This window comes from Populus nigra, chromosome 19 (assembly GCF_951802175.1).
Source record: "Populus nigra chromosome 19, ddPopNigr1.1, whole genome shotgun sequence".
NCBI classification, from domain to species: Eukaryota; Viridiplantae; Streptophyta; class Magnoliopsida; order Malpighiales; family Salicaceae; genus Populus; species Populus nigra.
In genome coordinates this window covers 7,117,087-7,132,714 of record NC_084870.1, presented here as the reverse complement: position 1 = coordinate 7,132,714, position 15,628 = coordinate 7,117,087, and the positions used below count along the sequence as shown (strand labels likewise).

The 15,628-nt window shown below is 34.3% G+C and overlaps 3 protein-coding genes, 1 long non-coding RNA gene and 1 other non-coding gene across 9 annotated transcripts; 2 read left to right on the top strand and 3 right to left on the bottom strand.

Annotated features, from left to right (window-relative positions):
- Positions 1 to 398: 398 nt before the first annotated feature.
- On the bottom strand, positions 399 to 4,434 carry LOC133680612 (putative RING-type E3 ubiquitin transferase C3H69). 5 transcript variants are annotated; one of them, XR_009836347.1, is made up of 10 exons: positions 4,131 to 4,434; positions 3,717 to 3,804; positions 2,746 to 3,608; positions 2,338 to 2,407; positions 1,916 to 2,004; positions 1,743 to 1,804; positions 1,493 to 1,575; positions 1,197 to 1,230; positions 924 to 1,025; positions 399 to 780 (listed from the first exon to the last, which is right to left on the bottom strand). XR_009836347.1 is itself a non-coding variant. In XM_062103641.1 (7 exons), exons 1-6 carry the CDS (start codon positions 4,406 to 4,408, stop codon positions 1,768 to 1,770), a joined length of 1,425 nt encoding a protein of 474 aa, XP_061959625.1. In that variant the 5' UTR covers positions 4,409 to 4,434; the 3' UTR covers positions 399 to 780; positions 1,743 to 1,767. The 5 variants fall into 5 exon arrangements, 1 of the variants encoding a protein (XP_061959625.1); XR_009836349.1 differs by lacking the exon at positions 924 to 1,025; XR_009836348.1 differs by lacking the exon at positions 1,197 to 1,230.
- A 2,710-nt stretch (positions 4,435 to 7,144) lies between these two features.
- On the top strand, positions 7,145 to 7,217 carry TRNAA-UGC (transfer RNA alanine (anticodon UGC)). The gene has a single exon. It is a non-coding gene; the product is annotated as a tRNA-Ala (tRNA).
- Positions 7,218 to 7,725: 508 nt separating this feature from the next.
- Positions 7,726 to 8,620, top strand: LOC133679334 (thylakoid lumenal 19 kDa protein, chloroplastic). Its single transcript, XM_062101888.1, has one exon. The coding sequence runs from the start codon at positions 7,775 to 7,777 to the stop codon at positions 8,486 to 8,488; it is 714 nt and encodes a 237-aa protein (XP_061957872.1). The 5' UTR covers positions 7,726 to 7,774; the 3' UTR covers positions 8,489 to 8,620.
- A 106-nt stretch (positions 8,621 to 8,726) lies between these two features.
- On the bottom strand, positions 8,727 to 10,209 carry LOC133679335 (uncharacterized). The gene is made up of 2 exons (XR_009836155.1): positions 9,981 to 10,209; positions 8,727 to 9,886 (listed from the first exon to the last, which is right to left on the bottom strand). It is a non-coding gene; the product is annotated as an uncharacterized LOC133679335 (long non-coding RNA).
- Positions 10,210 to 12,954: 2,745 nt separating this feature from the next.
- LOC133679352 (zinc finger protein WIP2-like) lies at positions 12,955 to 15,080 on the bottom strand. Its single transcript, XM_062101921.1, has 2 exons — positions 14,510 to 15,080; positions 12,955 to 13,597 (listed from the first exon to the last, which is right to left on the bottom strand). The coding sequence occupies exons 1-2, from the start codon at positions 15,050 to 15,052 to the stop codon at positions 13,160 to 13,162; spliced, it is 981 nt and encodes a 326-aa protein (XP_061957905.1). The 5' UTR covers positions 15,053 to 15,080; the 3' UTR covers positions 12,955 to 13,159.
- Positions 15,081 to 15,628: the final 548 nt, after the last annotated feature.

The window sequence follows — 15,628 nt, the reverse complement described above, 5'->3', positions numbered from 1 at the left end:
CTTACAACCAGCCGTGATGGTTTGTGCTTGATTCAATCCATAGCCAACGGTTCAAGGCTGGCGGGAGGGAGAGCACCCAGAAATAAAGGGAAGAAAAAGAAAAGAAAAGAAGATATCTGGCTTCCGAGGAAATCTAGCATCAACAACTATTCCTTTTCCTTTAAGAAAAGAATACTCCCATTCTCACGCTAGAAACTACGAGTCGGCAACCTACTTTTGCATTAGATTCCACGCATAAATTTCAGCAATTCGTGCAAACAAATCGCTCTCTGCAGCAAATAACCCAACACAGAGTAGGGCCTCGAACAAGAAATTACATATGAGTATGGAGTGGGGGGGGGGGGGGGGGGGGACCAAACGAAGTTGTAATCGTCACCACAAGATGACAGTACAGTGAATTGATACAAATTAGCTCCATTGTATTAAATCTCATGTATACCTCAAAAGTTCAAAACTTTGACACAGAGGCCACTCCAGCATGATGCAACACCACATCATGACATTGCCATCAAAACTTCAAATTATTACAAACCATTAGGGCAAAACCCAGTAGTTTTCACTGTCCTTTGCGGTGTGAGGGAAGCAAATTCTAATCGCAAACATCCATTACTCAAATCCTTTTCCTTGACAAGTACATAATTTATCACCTCTTGGTATATTTTTTCACGCCTTGGCATGTTCTTCATGATATTATTTCAAAATAACTCAAGAGGCAGCTTATTATAACACACCTGCACACCTTTCAGCTTCCCGCAATCGAGTCTCCTCCAGAAAGCCATCCTACATTTGGCAGTAAATTTTATATTGAGGATTTTCAGAAACATAAAACAATATGGCCTAGTATAAAGGGGTATATAGCAATATGGCCTAAAACAATACCATCTAATAAAAGTTTAGCTTAAAGAGTAAATCAAAGCACCTACTTATTATTCAACCACATGGAAAATCCAAGTAATTCTGTGAACTTTAAGCTTATATTAAGATGGCAAATAGTTTTTCTGCAGACTGAATTTTATGCACGCCACCTGCAACCCCACAGGATCATTTAAGTACATAGAAGAGACAAGAGAACAGAACCCACAATGTGGATGCAAGTACTGAAAAGTATAAAAGGAAACTTCACAAGGTTAATGAAACCCTATGAACATATGACAATTATGTAGTATGAACCCTTGATTGATTGACATAAAGTATACCTATGCCATGAATCTTCATAAAATCCCATCGGGTCTTCACAAAGGAAATCCAAAGGAAGAAATGATGAATAGCATAGAAACTGATGGTTAGTAACGAGAATATATCACAGAACATGTTGAGTTGTTAGAACAGGAAAGATTTTGAGAGCATAAGATTCCAAGCAATTTCACCAGAAATTTATAAATTAAGTCAAAGTTAACTTAAAAAACACAGAATTGCATTTTCAAAAACCAAAGAACAACAAGTTCATCATACAGGATAAACTGATGGGTATAATATTCGCAAGGCAATTTACCTTGCAAACAACTGGGTTTGGCACCGAAGATTGAAGACCTTCCACAATAAAGTTGAATAAATTTCTTGACATTGATAGATATCCTGAATATTTCGGGAAAGTTAAGTGCACGGTTACTTTGCCCATTAAGAGACCATTGCAAAAATGCATGTCTGTGCACGCCCGTGCACGTGACAGAGTGCTTGGGCATGTACAGTTCAGAAATCAGTGATACCTGAAAAAGCAGAAATACTAACAACTTGAAACTTACATTTAAATATTTGAACACCACCAGTTCACCTTATTTGCAAGCCACCAAGGAAATCAGACAGCCTGAGGCAACAATAAATTAATTAACAGAAGAGATTAAACACATTAATAATAGACAAAAGACAAAAGTTTTGTTAGCTAGTTATGTGAAACATTAGCAGGAACAAAGCAAACCTGATATTTTTAGCTATCACACCCTGTCCATCTTCAGCTCCAAGATGACGTAAAACCACTTCCTCCAAGTGGCCATCTCGATACGCATGCTGCAAATTGAGAATAGCAACGATCAAAACTTTATGAGACAAGGTTGAGAAGTCAATAGAATGGCATGCAGAAAAAAAGTAACATGAGAGATTGAGAAATTATCCCTATTAGCAAAATGCATTCATGATATCTCATCACATGTTGCTTCTTATGGTCACATAAGTAGGGAAAAGGAGAAAAAAAAAGGGGGCAAACACAACTACAGATGATAGATCGTTTTTGGTTGGCTAGCATTTAATGAGCAAAAATAGAGTTGATAAAACAAAATTGTCCAAACTACAGTGAGAATCCCCGCATAACATTCCAATGAACAGACCAAGAAGGAACTTTACCTTGTAAAAGCAGCTGGTTCCAAATGGGCAGTTCCCATTCCCAAAGTCAAAGTGTTTGCAATCTATCGACCTACAAAAGTCAAAGTAAATATATGATTATTCGACAACTTCAAAAATCTTGAGTTCATTGGTTATCTACCTGGTTTTTAATCACAAGTAAAATTTACGAGATGAAACTTTGCAGCCTACATTATCACAAAATAACATACCAATCTCCTAGGAGAATATGCAAGATGATTCTTTTTTTCCTTTTTCACCATATGAAGAAAAATGACAGTTATATGTTGAAACATTTCAAACATTTTGTGCATAAATTTTGCAAATTCTTCAAAACTGATCAAGAATATATTGATGATCCAGTAATTGGGTAGCAGATATGGAAGCAAAATACATTTGACAAACGATTACCTGAGTTTTTCCTTGTAGGTATCCACTATTTCCTGTTTTTCCTCTTTAGTGGAATACCAAATGACACTTGGGATAACAAAGTATGAAAGCTTGCGACATATTGGGCAAGCCCTCAATGAAGAGTTAACATCCATTCCAGAGGTTGGGGAACTGCTACGCCAATTCCTGATACATGATATGCAGAATGGATGATTGCATTCTGATAGCAGCCCAAACTTCCGCTCAGCTGCTGTGGGCTTTGAAAGTACACGATCCAAGCATACACTGCACTCTATTTCTTGACTATATTTTAATAAGTCAAGGTTCTTTTGCTTCTTCTCACATGCTTTCAAATGCTCATTTCTTTCATCAGGTCTGAAAGGATGCAAACAATGCTTTCCACAATAGGCACATCGGTCACCATGAATATGAGGACATTTATCTCCACGAGGACAGCTACCAGCAGCAGCAAATGAACAGAGAGATCGATCAGCTGGTTTGACATTCCTAGGCTGTATAACCTCACCATCACCATCTTCTAAGAAGTCAAGTTGCACAGACTCCAAATCCCATGCTGGCGTAGTGGGAGCAATAAAGGGTCTACTTGAAGCTGAACGCTCTGGAGGAACCGCCAGCACTGTCCTCACTCCACTTGATACAGTTCTTGCAGGAAGGGCCAGGGAAACAGAAGTTGAGGCCAGAACTGTCAAAGAAGATGACGCAGTAGATTCAGCCCTAGAAGGTTTAACATGATCATATCGGGAAGTTGAGGCCAGAACTGTCAAAGAAGATGACGCAGTAGATTCAGGCCTAGAAGGTTTAACATGATCATATCGGCATCGACTGCCATACACACAGATACCTTTTTGATAAAATGTACAAATCTGCATTGACAAACAATTAAAAGGCAATAATTAAAATAACCACGTATAAACAACCAAGCAGGAAAAAAAAAGCAAAAATTTAAACCATAGCTAAAACATAGTATTTACATTATTTGGAGGATCTTTCCAGTCATGTGAAAATTCACAATGTTCCCCTTTCAAACACGCCCCATGAGCAAAGAACTTGCATAGTAACCTGAAAAAATAAAAAAAACACAAAATCATGATCAATAAAAGTTCCATCCTCCACCTTATTACATGCCCTTATCATCATTCAACTGACCAGGTGCATGAACATCAACCATATCAAAACAAAAATTCAAACTTGAAAAGCAGAACCCATCCATTAATTCAATAATAAATTAACAACTATTTTAATCATTTCCCTACAATTCAATCAAAATTAGCACATCATAGTTGGAAAAAAAAATGCATTGACCATGAATTAATAATCAGCAATCAAACATACACGGCCATGAGCAGAGTAAAAGAAACTATCAAAAAGTTTAGCAGATTAATTACCTTTTAGACATAAAAATGATGTTAATTAATTCGAAAGAGAACGAAAGCGGGTTTAGTTTTATTATTTTATTTTTTAGGAGAGGAAGGTGGATGAATAACTGAAACCCTAATCTGGAGCTTGTATTAACCAAAGTGATTATTGTTATTATAATATTATGAATAACAGTGGAAACTGAGAAGAAAAGGAAAATAAGAGGAGGGGAAAGGAAAATAAGGGTGTCAATCACGCGAGCGAGTTTGCCAAATTTGAAGACGAAAGGTGTCTCTCTCTCTTCCATCAACTCTACCTATCCTCCGTTCTGTCGCCTACTACTTGTTAGGTAGAGGACCAAATATGCTTTAAAACAAAATTGATAATTGGCCAGTTCTGAGGGGCAGAAATTAAATTTTAACAAGTAGAGGGGTGTTTATGTGATTTTCTTAGCTCTTTAGGCGTTTATGACATGATTATAGAGATAGCCTTTATATGCTTTATTTATTTTCTTTTTCTAAAATAATATCATTTTAAAATAAACTTGAGTACGAAGACTGTGATTTAGGGTAAGTTTAGAATTTATTTCCTTACTTTATTTTATTTTTTTCAATAATTTAATTGATAATATGTCTCTATTATCAAAAGATGATTTGGAGTTTTATAATTGTTTTGGTTGCAGACTCCTTATTATGCTAATGTTCCTTAATATGTTAATATTCTTTAAGGTAGATAAATTGCAGCTGTCTTCAATTCAATAACTTTAACTTAGGATTATAACGTAAAATTTATAGTGTCATAAACTTGAGTGCCGCTGCTTTAATTATTAATCACTTTAAAAAAAATTTATTTTTCTGAGCTTATCTTTTTTTTATTATTATTAATGTGAATGTCTAGGTCAGCTTATGTATACCTTAAATAATCTCACGGGCTCTTAAATTAATAATCATATAAGTCTCTAGTAGTTATTATATTACCAACTATAGGGTTCGAACTTGAGATCGAATGGAAAACAAACTTTTTTGTCTCACATTCTTATAACTGATAGTCTATATGATTCTTATCTTTTTTTTTTAGTTAAATGTGGGTGTTCGTTCGGGCTAACTTGCCCGCACCTCGACTAATCCCACGGGCCCTGAAGTTAACGACCATGTAAGCCTCCAGTGGTCATCATATGAGCAACCGCATGGCTCGAACCTGAGACCACAGAGGGAGCAAACCTCTTGGTCACAAACTCTTATCACTAGACCACCACCTAGATGGTTAATGATTCTTATCTTTAATTTTATGGATCTTGTTTACATTGTAATGATTGAGAGAAATTCACAAAGATACGATTTATTTTTTCTTCAAGGGATGTTCACATTCAATTTAGAAAAAAAAAAGTAATGGATTCTTTATTTAAGACCAATCATGATTATTGTAAGAAGAATCTATTTATGAGAAACATAACAACTTGTCATATAGATGGTGATTGGCAGTATGATAGTGGTTGCTTTTCAAATAATTTTTTATGCGGAAATGCATGTCAATTTTTTTTTTATTTTTTAAAAATTATTTTTGACATCAGCACATCAAAACAATCCAAAACATACAAACCATATTAAATTTTAACAAAAAAAATTAAATTTTTTTTGAAAATACGATTTGCACCGTGTTCCCAAACATGTTCGTAGAGAACTGAAGGCAGAATTGAGGTTCCATTACCATGCATCGAATTGAATTACGTTCGAGACATCACATAGCATGGACTATAATTGAAGTATTAAGTAATACTTTAAAAGGTATGGGAAAACTACAGAAGCTTTCCCACGCCTTTCACTTTCCCATCTTTACTATATTATATTATTGTAATTACTATATAATAATAATAATAATAATAATAATTATATTATATACTAAAAATTAAATGAAATACTAAATTGTTTTTTTTTTGTTTTTTAATGAATTTTTTTGTTTGATCCCGAGTTTGATGGGTTAGTATGATTTGACAAGTTAACACGGATTATTTTTTTTTTAATTAATTTTTTTTCAATTAGTTTAGTTTGTTAATATTAAATTTATTTATATTTAATTATCAAACTTTCATGACACGTATCCAATACTTGACAGGTTAACTTGGTTTGACGGGTTAACCCAGTTAATTTTGGGTAAACCCGTCAATTATTTTTTTCTATTTAGTTATCAAACTTTCACGACGCGAATCTCAGGTTTGAGATGTTAAACTGGTTTGAAGGGTTAACACAATTAATTCAGATTTTTTTTCTTTTTCTTTGTTAGTTTTTTTTCTTCTTATTGATTTTTTTTAATTAATCTATTTAATTATCACATTTTTATGACATGATCTTATAGCCAAACCCTCATCCAATGCTCTAGGGTCTGGTGTTGCAGCCATGCTCACTTAAACTTAAGTCATGTAAGTTTAATGTTATTATTAATATTATATATAGTATTTTTGGGTCAAACATTGCAACTAGACTCAAGGTTTTTGGGTATATCTTTACAGAAAGACCCAACACTCTTAGATCTTAACATTTTTTGATATTTCTTATGTAAGAAACAAAAATTAACCCGTGGCGTATGTCTTTGTTTTTTTTTCCTTTTCCTTTTTCTTTTTGAGTCTTTTACTTTGAATAGCACGATATAATTTACAATGAAAAAGCTTATGATTTAAACTTAAATCATACAAGTTTAATGTTATTATTAATATTATAAATATTATTTTTAGATTAGACATTACAGTCAAATCTAAAATTTTTAAATATAACTTTATAAAAAAACAAAATATTTTTAAATTTTATTTTTTATATAAAAAAAGACTCGCGGCGTTGCGCAGTAATATAACTAGTATAACTTAAATCACGAAACGAGAGACACAGTTGTTCAATTCAGTCAACCTTTTTCGTGAAATAAACACACCCGACTCTATATTTTTAAACAGACCCCCTATATCCGTGGAAATAGCTAAATTGAACTAAAAAGAACAGAAGGCATGTTAATTTAATTATATATATTGTGTTAAATAAAGATCACTGACGTCGGAGGGGATGTAGCTCAAATGGTAGAGCGCTCGCTTTGCATGCGAGAGGTACAGGGTTCGATCCCCTGCATCTCCACTTATGTCCATTATTTTTTATTTTTTGTTACTAAAAAAAAATGGATTAACTTATTTTTAGATTAATTATTTTTATTTTGATTTTTATTATTATTTATTTTGATTTTAATTTTTATTTATTTTATTTCAGATAATTTATGAAATTATATTTTTTTTTAATTTTATTTTCATTTAACTTTTTAATTTGTAAGATTTGTTTTTTATTATTTTAATAAACTTGAAAAAAATAAAACATTAATAAGTTATTTTTCAATTTATTTTTTATAATATAACTAAATAATAAAAAATATTTTTCAACTTATTTTCATTGCACTACCCAACATTAAAAAATAATTTATTTTTTCTAGAATTGCCTTGAAAAAACAAAATACTTTCAATTAGATAAATGATATTTAAATAGTTTCATCCAAAAAATTCAAAGCAAAACTAACATGACCTGGCAGATGTTCATTGGTCCAACACTGAACCTTCTCTCTCCTCATACCTTGATTGGATAAGAAAAATGCTGAATTCAAGATAAAACACAAGAAAGCACCTTACCCACTATTGGCCAATCCCATGGCTACCATTCTCTCTTCATCAGCCCGCCTCTCCTCCACCTCCACCGCCCAAAAACCACCACAAACCCCATCGCTGTCCAAAACCCACCTGCCCATTTCCCCGCCCAACAAGCCACACCTTACAACACTAGCTGCCACCATTGCAGCCACCACCATATTAACTGCCACCACTCCTTCCCTGGCAGACCCTTCACAAACATTCCACATCTACTACGGCACCGCAGCCAGTGCCTCCAATTACGGAGGATATGGTGGTAACTCGGACAAGAAAGCTTCTGCTGAGTACGTCTATGATGTCCCTGATGGATGGAAAGAACGTTTAGTCTCCAAAGTTGAAAAAGGTACTAATGGAACTGATAGCGAGTTCTACAATCCAAAGAAGAGAACTGAAAAGGAGTACTTGACATATCTTGCTGGTTTCCGGCAGCTAGCTCCAAAAGATTCCGTGTTAAACAACTTGGCCTTGTCTGATGTGGACTTGCAAGACTTGATATCTGGTGCAGATAGTGTGGTGAGTGTAGAGGAGAAAGATGGGAATGGACAACTGTATTATGTTTATGAGATTGATGGGGTTGGGAAACATAGCTTGATCAAGGTTACTTGTGCTAACAATAAGCTATATGCTCATTTTGTCAATGCACCAACACCTGAATGGAATAAGGATCAAGAGACTTTGAGGCATCTTCACCAGTCATTTAAGACTGTTGTCTAATATTAAAGGGGAGGTGAAAGGTTTGGTTTAATACGAGCTGAAGCTTAATTGCTTGTTTTGAGTATGTTTGATCTTAGAATTTCATGTAAAGTAAAGACTTCTTGTTTTAATAAAACCTTTTGTTGTATCTTATTCATGTATCTTTATTAGTTGATTATAAATTTATGTCTGGAATTGTGCCCTTTGGGACTCAGCATTAACAAGAAATGGAAATCAAGCTTGTGAAAAATATTCTGACTTGTGGAAATGTAATGATATATATTATTTGCAATATATATACAGCAGGGAATTTTAAATGAACAGCTGCTCATTGAGATCATGACAAGTGAACATATTGGTAATCAGAAAGAGAATTAGCTGTTGGATTGAAAACATGAAAGATAAACCTGGCCGATCTCAAGTGATCATTAAAAGGTTCATTTGCATGATGTTCTGTTTCATAGTGTTGACCCTAACAATACCATAGTTTAGGAATTCACCATGGATATATAGCTCTTCATCAATTGCTTCTAGTATCCAGATTAAGCCATGTGAAGGAAGGATAGAGACACGATACTCTGCAACATGAGCTTTTGTGCTGGACAGGCATGCATAATTGTATGAATTCCCCATGCTCTACTGGCCTTTGCATGACCTCTGGCTTCTGCTGCAATTCTCTATCAAAAAGCACTCCGACAATGCAACAGCATCATTAACTCAGGTAGCAGGATACATATTTACAGATTGGCAGTGAATTTTGTGTTTCTTTGATCACCGGGTAGTCTGAAAGCTCAAATTGTAGATTTCCTGAAATAGAAGACTTTGAATTCCAGCTTAAAAGTAAAGCATGTTCAACCTCAGTGATATTATATCAATTCCAAATACACCTTGCAAGCAATCGTTGCTGCTGAGCACATCAAAAAGGAAAAATCAATCAAATTGCTCTACTTGTCCACAAGGAAACGAAAATGTTCAGCCACATACCTCTTGAATGAAAAAACACTACACGGAACTTAATATCCAAGAAAATGATATTTGTTAATCAAACTGTAGATAAATAGAAAAGCACAGGATATACCTTAATGTCCAAGCCTAATTTGTCTAAACATCAGACATTACCCGAGCAAACTTCATCGATGCTTGCATTTCCCCTCATCCTAAATTGTATCCTTAATTGTTACTTATGCTTCTGAATTTAGCTAACAAAACAATTTTTGGGTTAATACAGAGTGAAGCCATCGTCATATGAAACATGCCACCCCCGTCTACAAGGTGGAGCATTTTCATCATACTCAGCACTTACAGTATTTGGTCTATTATTCTTGTCATTCCATTTATACACTATCACTCCAGAGCGGTCACTCCACTCTCCGTCAATACCCTGGTGTGGTGGAGCCAAAGCGTATAACCCCTTCTCCCCTACACAAAACGTTGTAAACATAAAACTCCCATTAAAAAAGAGAGAGAGAGAGAGAGAGACTGGGAATTCATTTAGGTGAGGTGGGGCACATACCCGTGGTGTGGCCATGGAAAGAGCAGGCAGTTGGGGAGTTATCTTTGTCAAGATAAAGAGTATTGCATCTCAAGCAACGTTTCATGGCACGGATTCGAGTGATATTTAGTTTTGTTTCATCAATTTTCGAAGATGACCTGATTTTTAATGCATTTGATGGCTTGTAGTGAAAGGATCTGGGAGAGAGAGCATGTCATAGCCATGTTGCAGGTGAATTCACCACAGAGACAGGGGTCATTGATGGGGCTCGTAGCTAGAGACTTTATAATAAAGCCCAATTATACCTATAGCTTAGATAATTGTCCAGAATATAATAGTAGCCCATGAATTTTGATCTGGAAACATGGGCCTATGTCATCTTTTCTCCTTCCATTTCTTAATTCTTTCCATCATCAAGTCCCTGTTTCAAGTTTGTCGAGTAACAACGATAAGTGAACCAGATTGCTAATCAAAATTACAGGAAAAGTACTTGCATTGTAAGATTGGTTCTACAAACTAGTTTCTTAATCTCAGAGGACTTGTACGATCGGTCTAAATATTAGCTCGAGCAGCTAGCTTGTCAAAGATAATTTCTTCAAGCTAGAGAGATTGTTGTTGGACACCAACACTGGATGTAGTTTTTTTAATACTCTTGACAATTGATCCTTCTGCTCTCTATAATCAGAAACTCTGTAGTTTAGAGTTTTCAACAGATAGAGAAAGATGAGATAAATCCATATTGAGTTATTTGTAACACAATAATAAGTCTTCAAAGCACGAACAGCAAGAACGAAGAGAGTAGCCCAAAAGAAAAGCGGCATGTCCACCATTTGTCTAGCTGTCCATACAATACTTTCCAAGTTCTCCATAACCTGCTTGGTCATGAATTTATACGTAATAACTAAACTCTATATGATAAATACAAAGATTAATATATATAGTATTAAGTTAATGTATCATACTGTTCGGAATGAATTAAGATAAATACATCATTTCGAATTTAAAAGGATAGAGGGTCATGTCCATGACTATTTAATGGATCGAGTCACTTAAACAACAATAATGGGCTCTTGCTCCTCTCTCTCCTAAAGTATTGTTATAGTAATTTCATCACTCATTTCAAATATTAGAAGGGGGGTATTTGTGTTAAATCTCTAAATTATTAGTTAATATTTTTTAGATATTTTTAAATTTACTCTTATGATATTTTTAATTTTTAAAATTTAATTTTTATTCTTTTAATTAATATTTATTTTATCTGAATTATTTTTTATTGTTTTTATTAAATTGCATATTTTTTATATCAATTTATATTCTCTCTTTTTCTGTAGATTTTTTTATTAGTATTCTTTTACCAATCTCATCTTTCAAAATTAAATTGATTAAAAATTATACTTCTTGAATGAATATGAATAAAAAATTTAATAGGATGTGACTTTTAGGTATTAGATCAGATTTAAAAGATTTTTTCAAGTTTGCCCTGTGTTTTTTTCTTTTTCTAAATTGATATTTTCTTATTTTTTTAATCATCTTTTAACTTTTTTTTGTTATTTTTTTGGTTCAATTCTCTTTTTTAAACTTTTTTTTCCGGTTTGATTATATTGGGTTAGCCCTTCATAATTTTTTTTCCATTTCACCCCCTATTATTTTTTAATTTTTAACGAGTATATTATATTACAAATGATTTTCAATTTTACCACCTGTGATTTTTTTAATCTTTTAAGTTTAGTCCTAATTTTCTTGATTGCAATTTTTTTCATTTGAGATTTTTTTTTTATTTCATCCCTGTTAGGTTTTCTACTATCAAATTTTAGCTCTATTCCTTTTTTTTTTGTTCTTTTTCTCTTGTAAGTTTTTTTATTAATAGTTTTTTCAACCATTCCGCTCTTCAAAATTAAATTAGATAACATTTAAACTTTTTAATTGAATCTGGTCCTATGATTTAATAAATTACAAACTTTTTATATTAGACTAGATTTAGGAGGTTCATCTGTTTAAGCTAATATTTTTTTGTTTTTTTAGTATAATTTTTTATTTGTTTGTTTTTTTTTAGTTAGATTAGCATTGAGTTGCTTGATAATCCAAATGAATTTAGATATGAGTTTTTTATGGACAACTTATTTATCATTGTTGTTGTTATTTTTTTTTTGTATTATTTAAATTATCACTTTAACTAATAATTTGAGATTTAAATTTTTTAAAATTATTATTATTTACATAAAAAAATTATTCAGCTCGCAATAACAACACGTATCTATCATCCAACCTACCAATTATAATAAGGAAATCTTGAGAGCCTGACGAGAAATTTAAGGAGCTTCAGCTAGAAAAGTCCCTAGGTTTTCCATTGATTTCAATCATTAGCATGCTATTTAGCTGGCTAAAGGCTAATTTTCTTTGTGATCCTCTTTTTTTTATATACATGTAAAACATAGCTAGTACTATCAATTATTTAATAAATTTAAGAGTTTCATGATTTACATGAATTAAAAAAAAAAAAGGTACACGTCAAGAGATAGCTCTAAATAAAATTAAGAACTGGTGCAACCTGAAATGACTAGACAAGCCAGGAATATATAAAAGAAAATCAAGAAGACGAAAATCACGAAAACAGCTTAAGGAATCCCAGTCTTACTGTTTATTTTTAATAAAACTATTCTGTCAATATCTATCCTAAAGAATGGCTTGCAATAGTTTAATAATTACGTAAATATGCTTGTTCCCAGACAAAATGAGCAATTAACATCCCAGTAATAATACTGTAGCATGAACTTATCATCAAAGCTTCACAGCACATCCATTGAAGGCGAAAGAAGAAGAATCTACACACAATATACACTAGTAACGAAACTAGTTTATAATTAACAAGGCTTGCACTAGCAAGCACTTATCAAAACTATGCGCTTAATTCCATTTGACTATCTGAGAAAGATCTCCACGCACTTTAGAGCAATGAGGATAGCTTATATATATAATAAGACTTGCACTGGTTTAATTAGTTTCTTCCTTGTAAGTGGGTGGAGTTTGACAACTTGGTCTAACATGGTTATGGAAACTAATTAAATTTATGCCTAGGAATACGCAAAAGAGAAAAATCGGGCAACCAGACAAATTAATTAATGCACCGATCATGAGAGATATAAAGTTTAAGCTAAGGATATAGTCATAAAGGTGGGAGGATTCACCTAAAATCCTATTGATTACATAGAGGATTCATAATCATGTTCGCTTTCAGATGCCAGTTCATCCTCTTCTTCAAAGCAATCAATGCCAAAAGCTGCATGGCCATGGCCAAAGGCCTTAATGTGGTCTTTCAGAGACCTCTTGTGCTTAAAATCAGACCCGCAAATGCAATACCATATTTTCCCACAGTTCTTTTCATGTGTTCTCCAATCACCTTTCACTGCAAATGACTTGCCACATTTTCTACACATGAAGGGTTTGATTCCATGCTTTCTTTTGTAGTGTGTTTGGAGAGTCCTAAAATCTTTGAGTGGTCTTGCTCTTGGATGATCAATATTGTGTTTGCAACCTTGTGCATAACAATAACATCGAAGTCTTAGCATTCCTGTTGGCTGGGTTCCTCTTAAAGAGTCGGGTCCTTTTCTGTACTGAGATCCATGTCCCCACATATGCATCTGCAATATTAACCATAACCCAGCTGAGCTAGATATAAAGAGAGAGAGAAAAACAAGCAAGCAAACAAGCGTTGTGATCAATGGCTACAAAAGGAATTCCCTGGGTAGAGGCGGGCATGACATTTGATCCATCTGACGTGCGTACTGGGTCTTGGGTTATACAATATATATATAAGAAATTAGGCAAGATTCACTACAGGAAAATGTAAGGTTGGGAGATCAAACTCTAGCAGCCTCCTTATATTATTCAAAGGGACTGGTAAGATTTAGATAACCTTGAGAGATTGTGCATGCCAGGCTTTAAGCTTAACTTAGGGTTGCACAAATACTGAATTAGTTGTCACAGACATTAGCATGTGCCTTTAAAGGTACACACAGTGTTCGGGTTGGGAGCTGATCAGGTTTTCAGTAAAAACAACCTGAATCTTCGGTGAACTCTTACAGACATGAAAGGGATCGGAGCATTCTGAATTTCACTGTTCAGCAAGCCTTATCTGCAGATTTTCAGAACTCTGAAGCACTGAATTTGTTTTCTTTAAACCACCGCAGTAGCTGACCTTATCCTAATCTTCAAAGTAACAGAAGCACAAGGACGTCGTCTCATGAAAGGTCAAATCACGCAAAAACTTTCAGTTGGAACTTAAAAGAAAATCTATTACTCACGACAGATCTCAAGATAGTTAAGATATATGAAGTTCATGCAAAATGGAAGTCAAACAAACAAATTAAGGTAGACAGAGACCTTCTGTACTATGCTACTACTGCAAGAAGTTAAATAATTATTGTTGATTAATCATTAGAAACAAAATACCAAGATCCAGCTGATAGTGGAGCAAGAAAAAAGTAGATAAAAGCAAAAGGCAAACAAGAAGAGCTTAATGAGACATGTTTCAAGAAAATGTGGCAATATACCTGCAAGTTGTTGTGTCTGTTAAAGGTCTTGAAGCAAAGAGGACATGAAAATTGACTTGGACCAATGAGAATCTGGGAAGGTGTAGGAATCCAATATTGATCCTTGTTTAGTTTCTCCAAGGGATACCCAGAAACTGCACTAATATCTTCCTTATCTGGTCCATTTGCAGATGGGGAAACCCTAAGTACTCTCTGCAGATCAGAACTAGGGTTAGGGAGGCCTATATGCAGAACTACAGACACTGGCTTATCATTACCATCTTTAGTACCAAAAAAGAGGTTCTGATCATCATCCTTTTTCATTTTCTTGTTCTCTTCCATGGAACTACTCGAGGACTCGAGATCATGGTCTTCTTGTTGTCTTATAGGGCCTAAATATTCTACAAGGGGAGGTGGTTCTTTTTGAGGCGGGGCAAAAGGGATGGATGATTTGGTACTGTTGAACAAGTGGTTGTTTGGGTAAGAAGTGAAAGCCGTGTAATGAGGATTAAGAGGCATGAAGTTGAAAGATCTAGTGATGAGATTGAAGCTAGGGTCTGCCATGGTGAAAGAAGCAAGAGAGGAAGGAGAGTGTGATTTGGCACTTTGGCCAGCAGAATAGACTGTGCTACTATATATAGCACCAAGTAGGGGCAGGAGAGATATATGGTTGAGGGCTTGAATACCTTTCAACAAGAAGAGCACGAGGCAGTAGTAAAAAGAAACGGTGTCCAAAAGTCAAGAAATTACCCTCTGCATTAACTGAAGAAACTTATGGGCATGCATGAAATGACAATAAAGAAGGAAAGAAAGAAGAAAAAGACAGACAAAAGTCAGAGATTGGACCTGCAGAAGGTTGTCTCCCAGGAGCGGATGGCACCGCGCATTCTGAGAGAAAGAGAGAGGTAACATTCTGTTGTTGTTGTTGTTATTTAAAATCCATTTTTTTATTAGATATTTCTTGAAATTAACAGCTACTAGCCCCTTCGCCATTTGCTTTGGTGGTTGTGTTTTATGTTTGTTTCCACGTCTAAGCTTGCCATCTTCATGGGAAGGGATGCATGCACCTTATGATGGTCCGGGTTTTATATTAAAAATACAGCCTCATGACACAAAGCATTAGGCAGGGCTGAGCCTAAA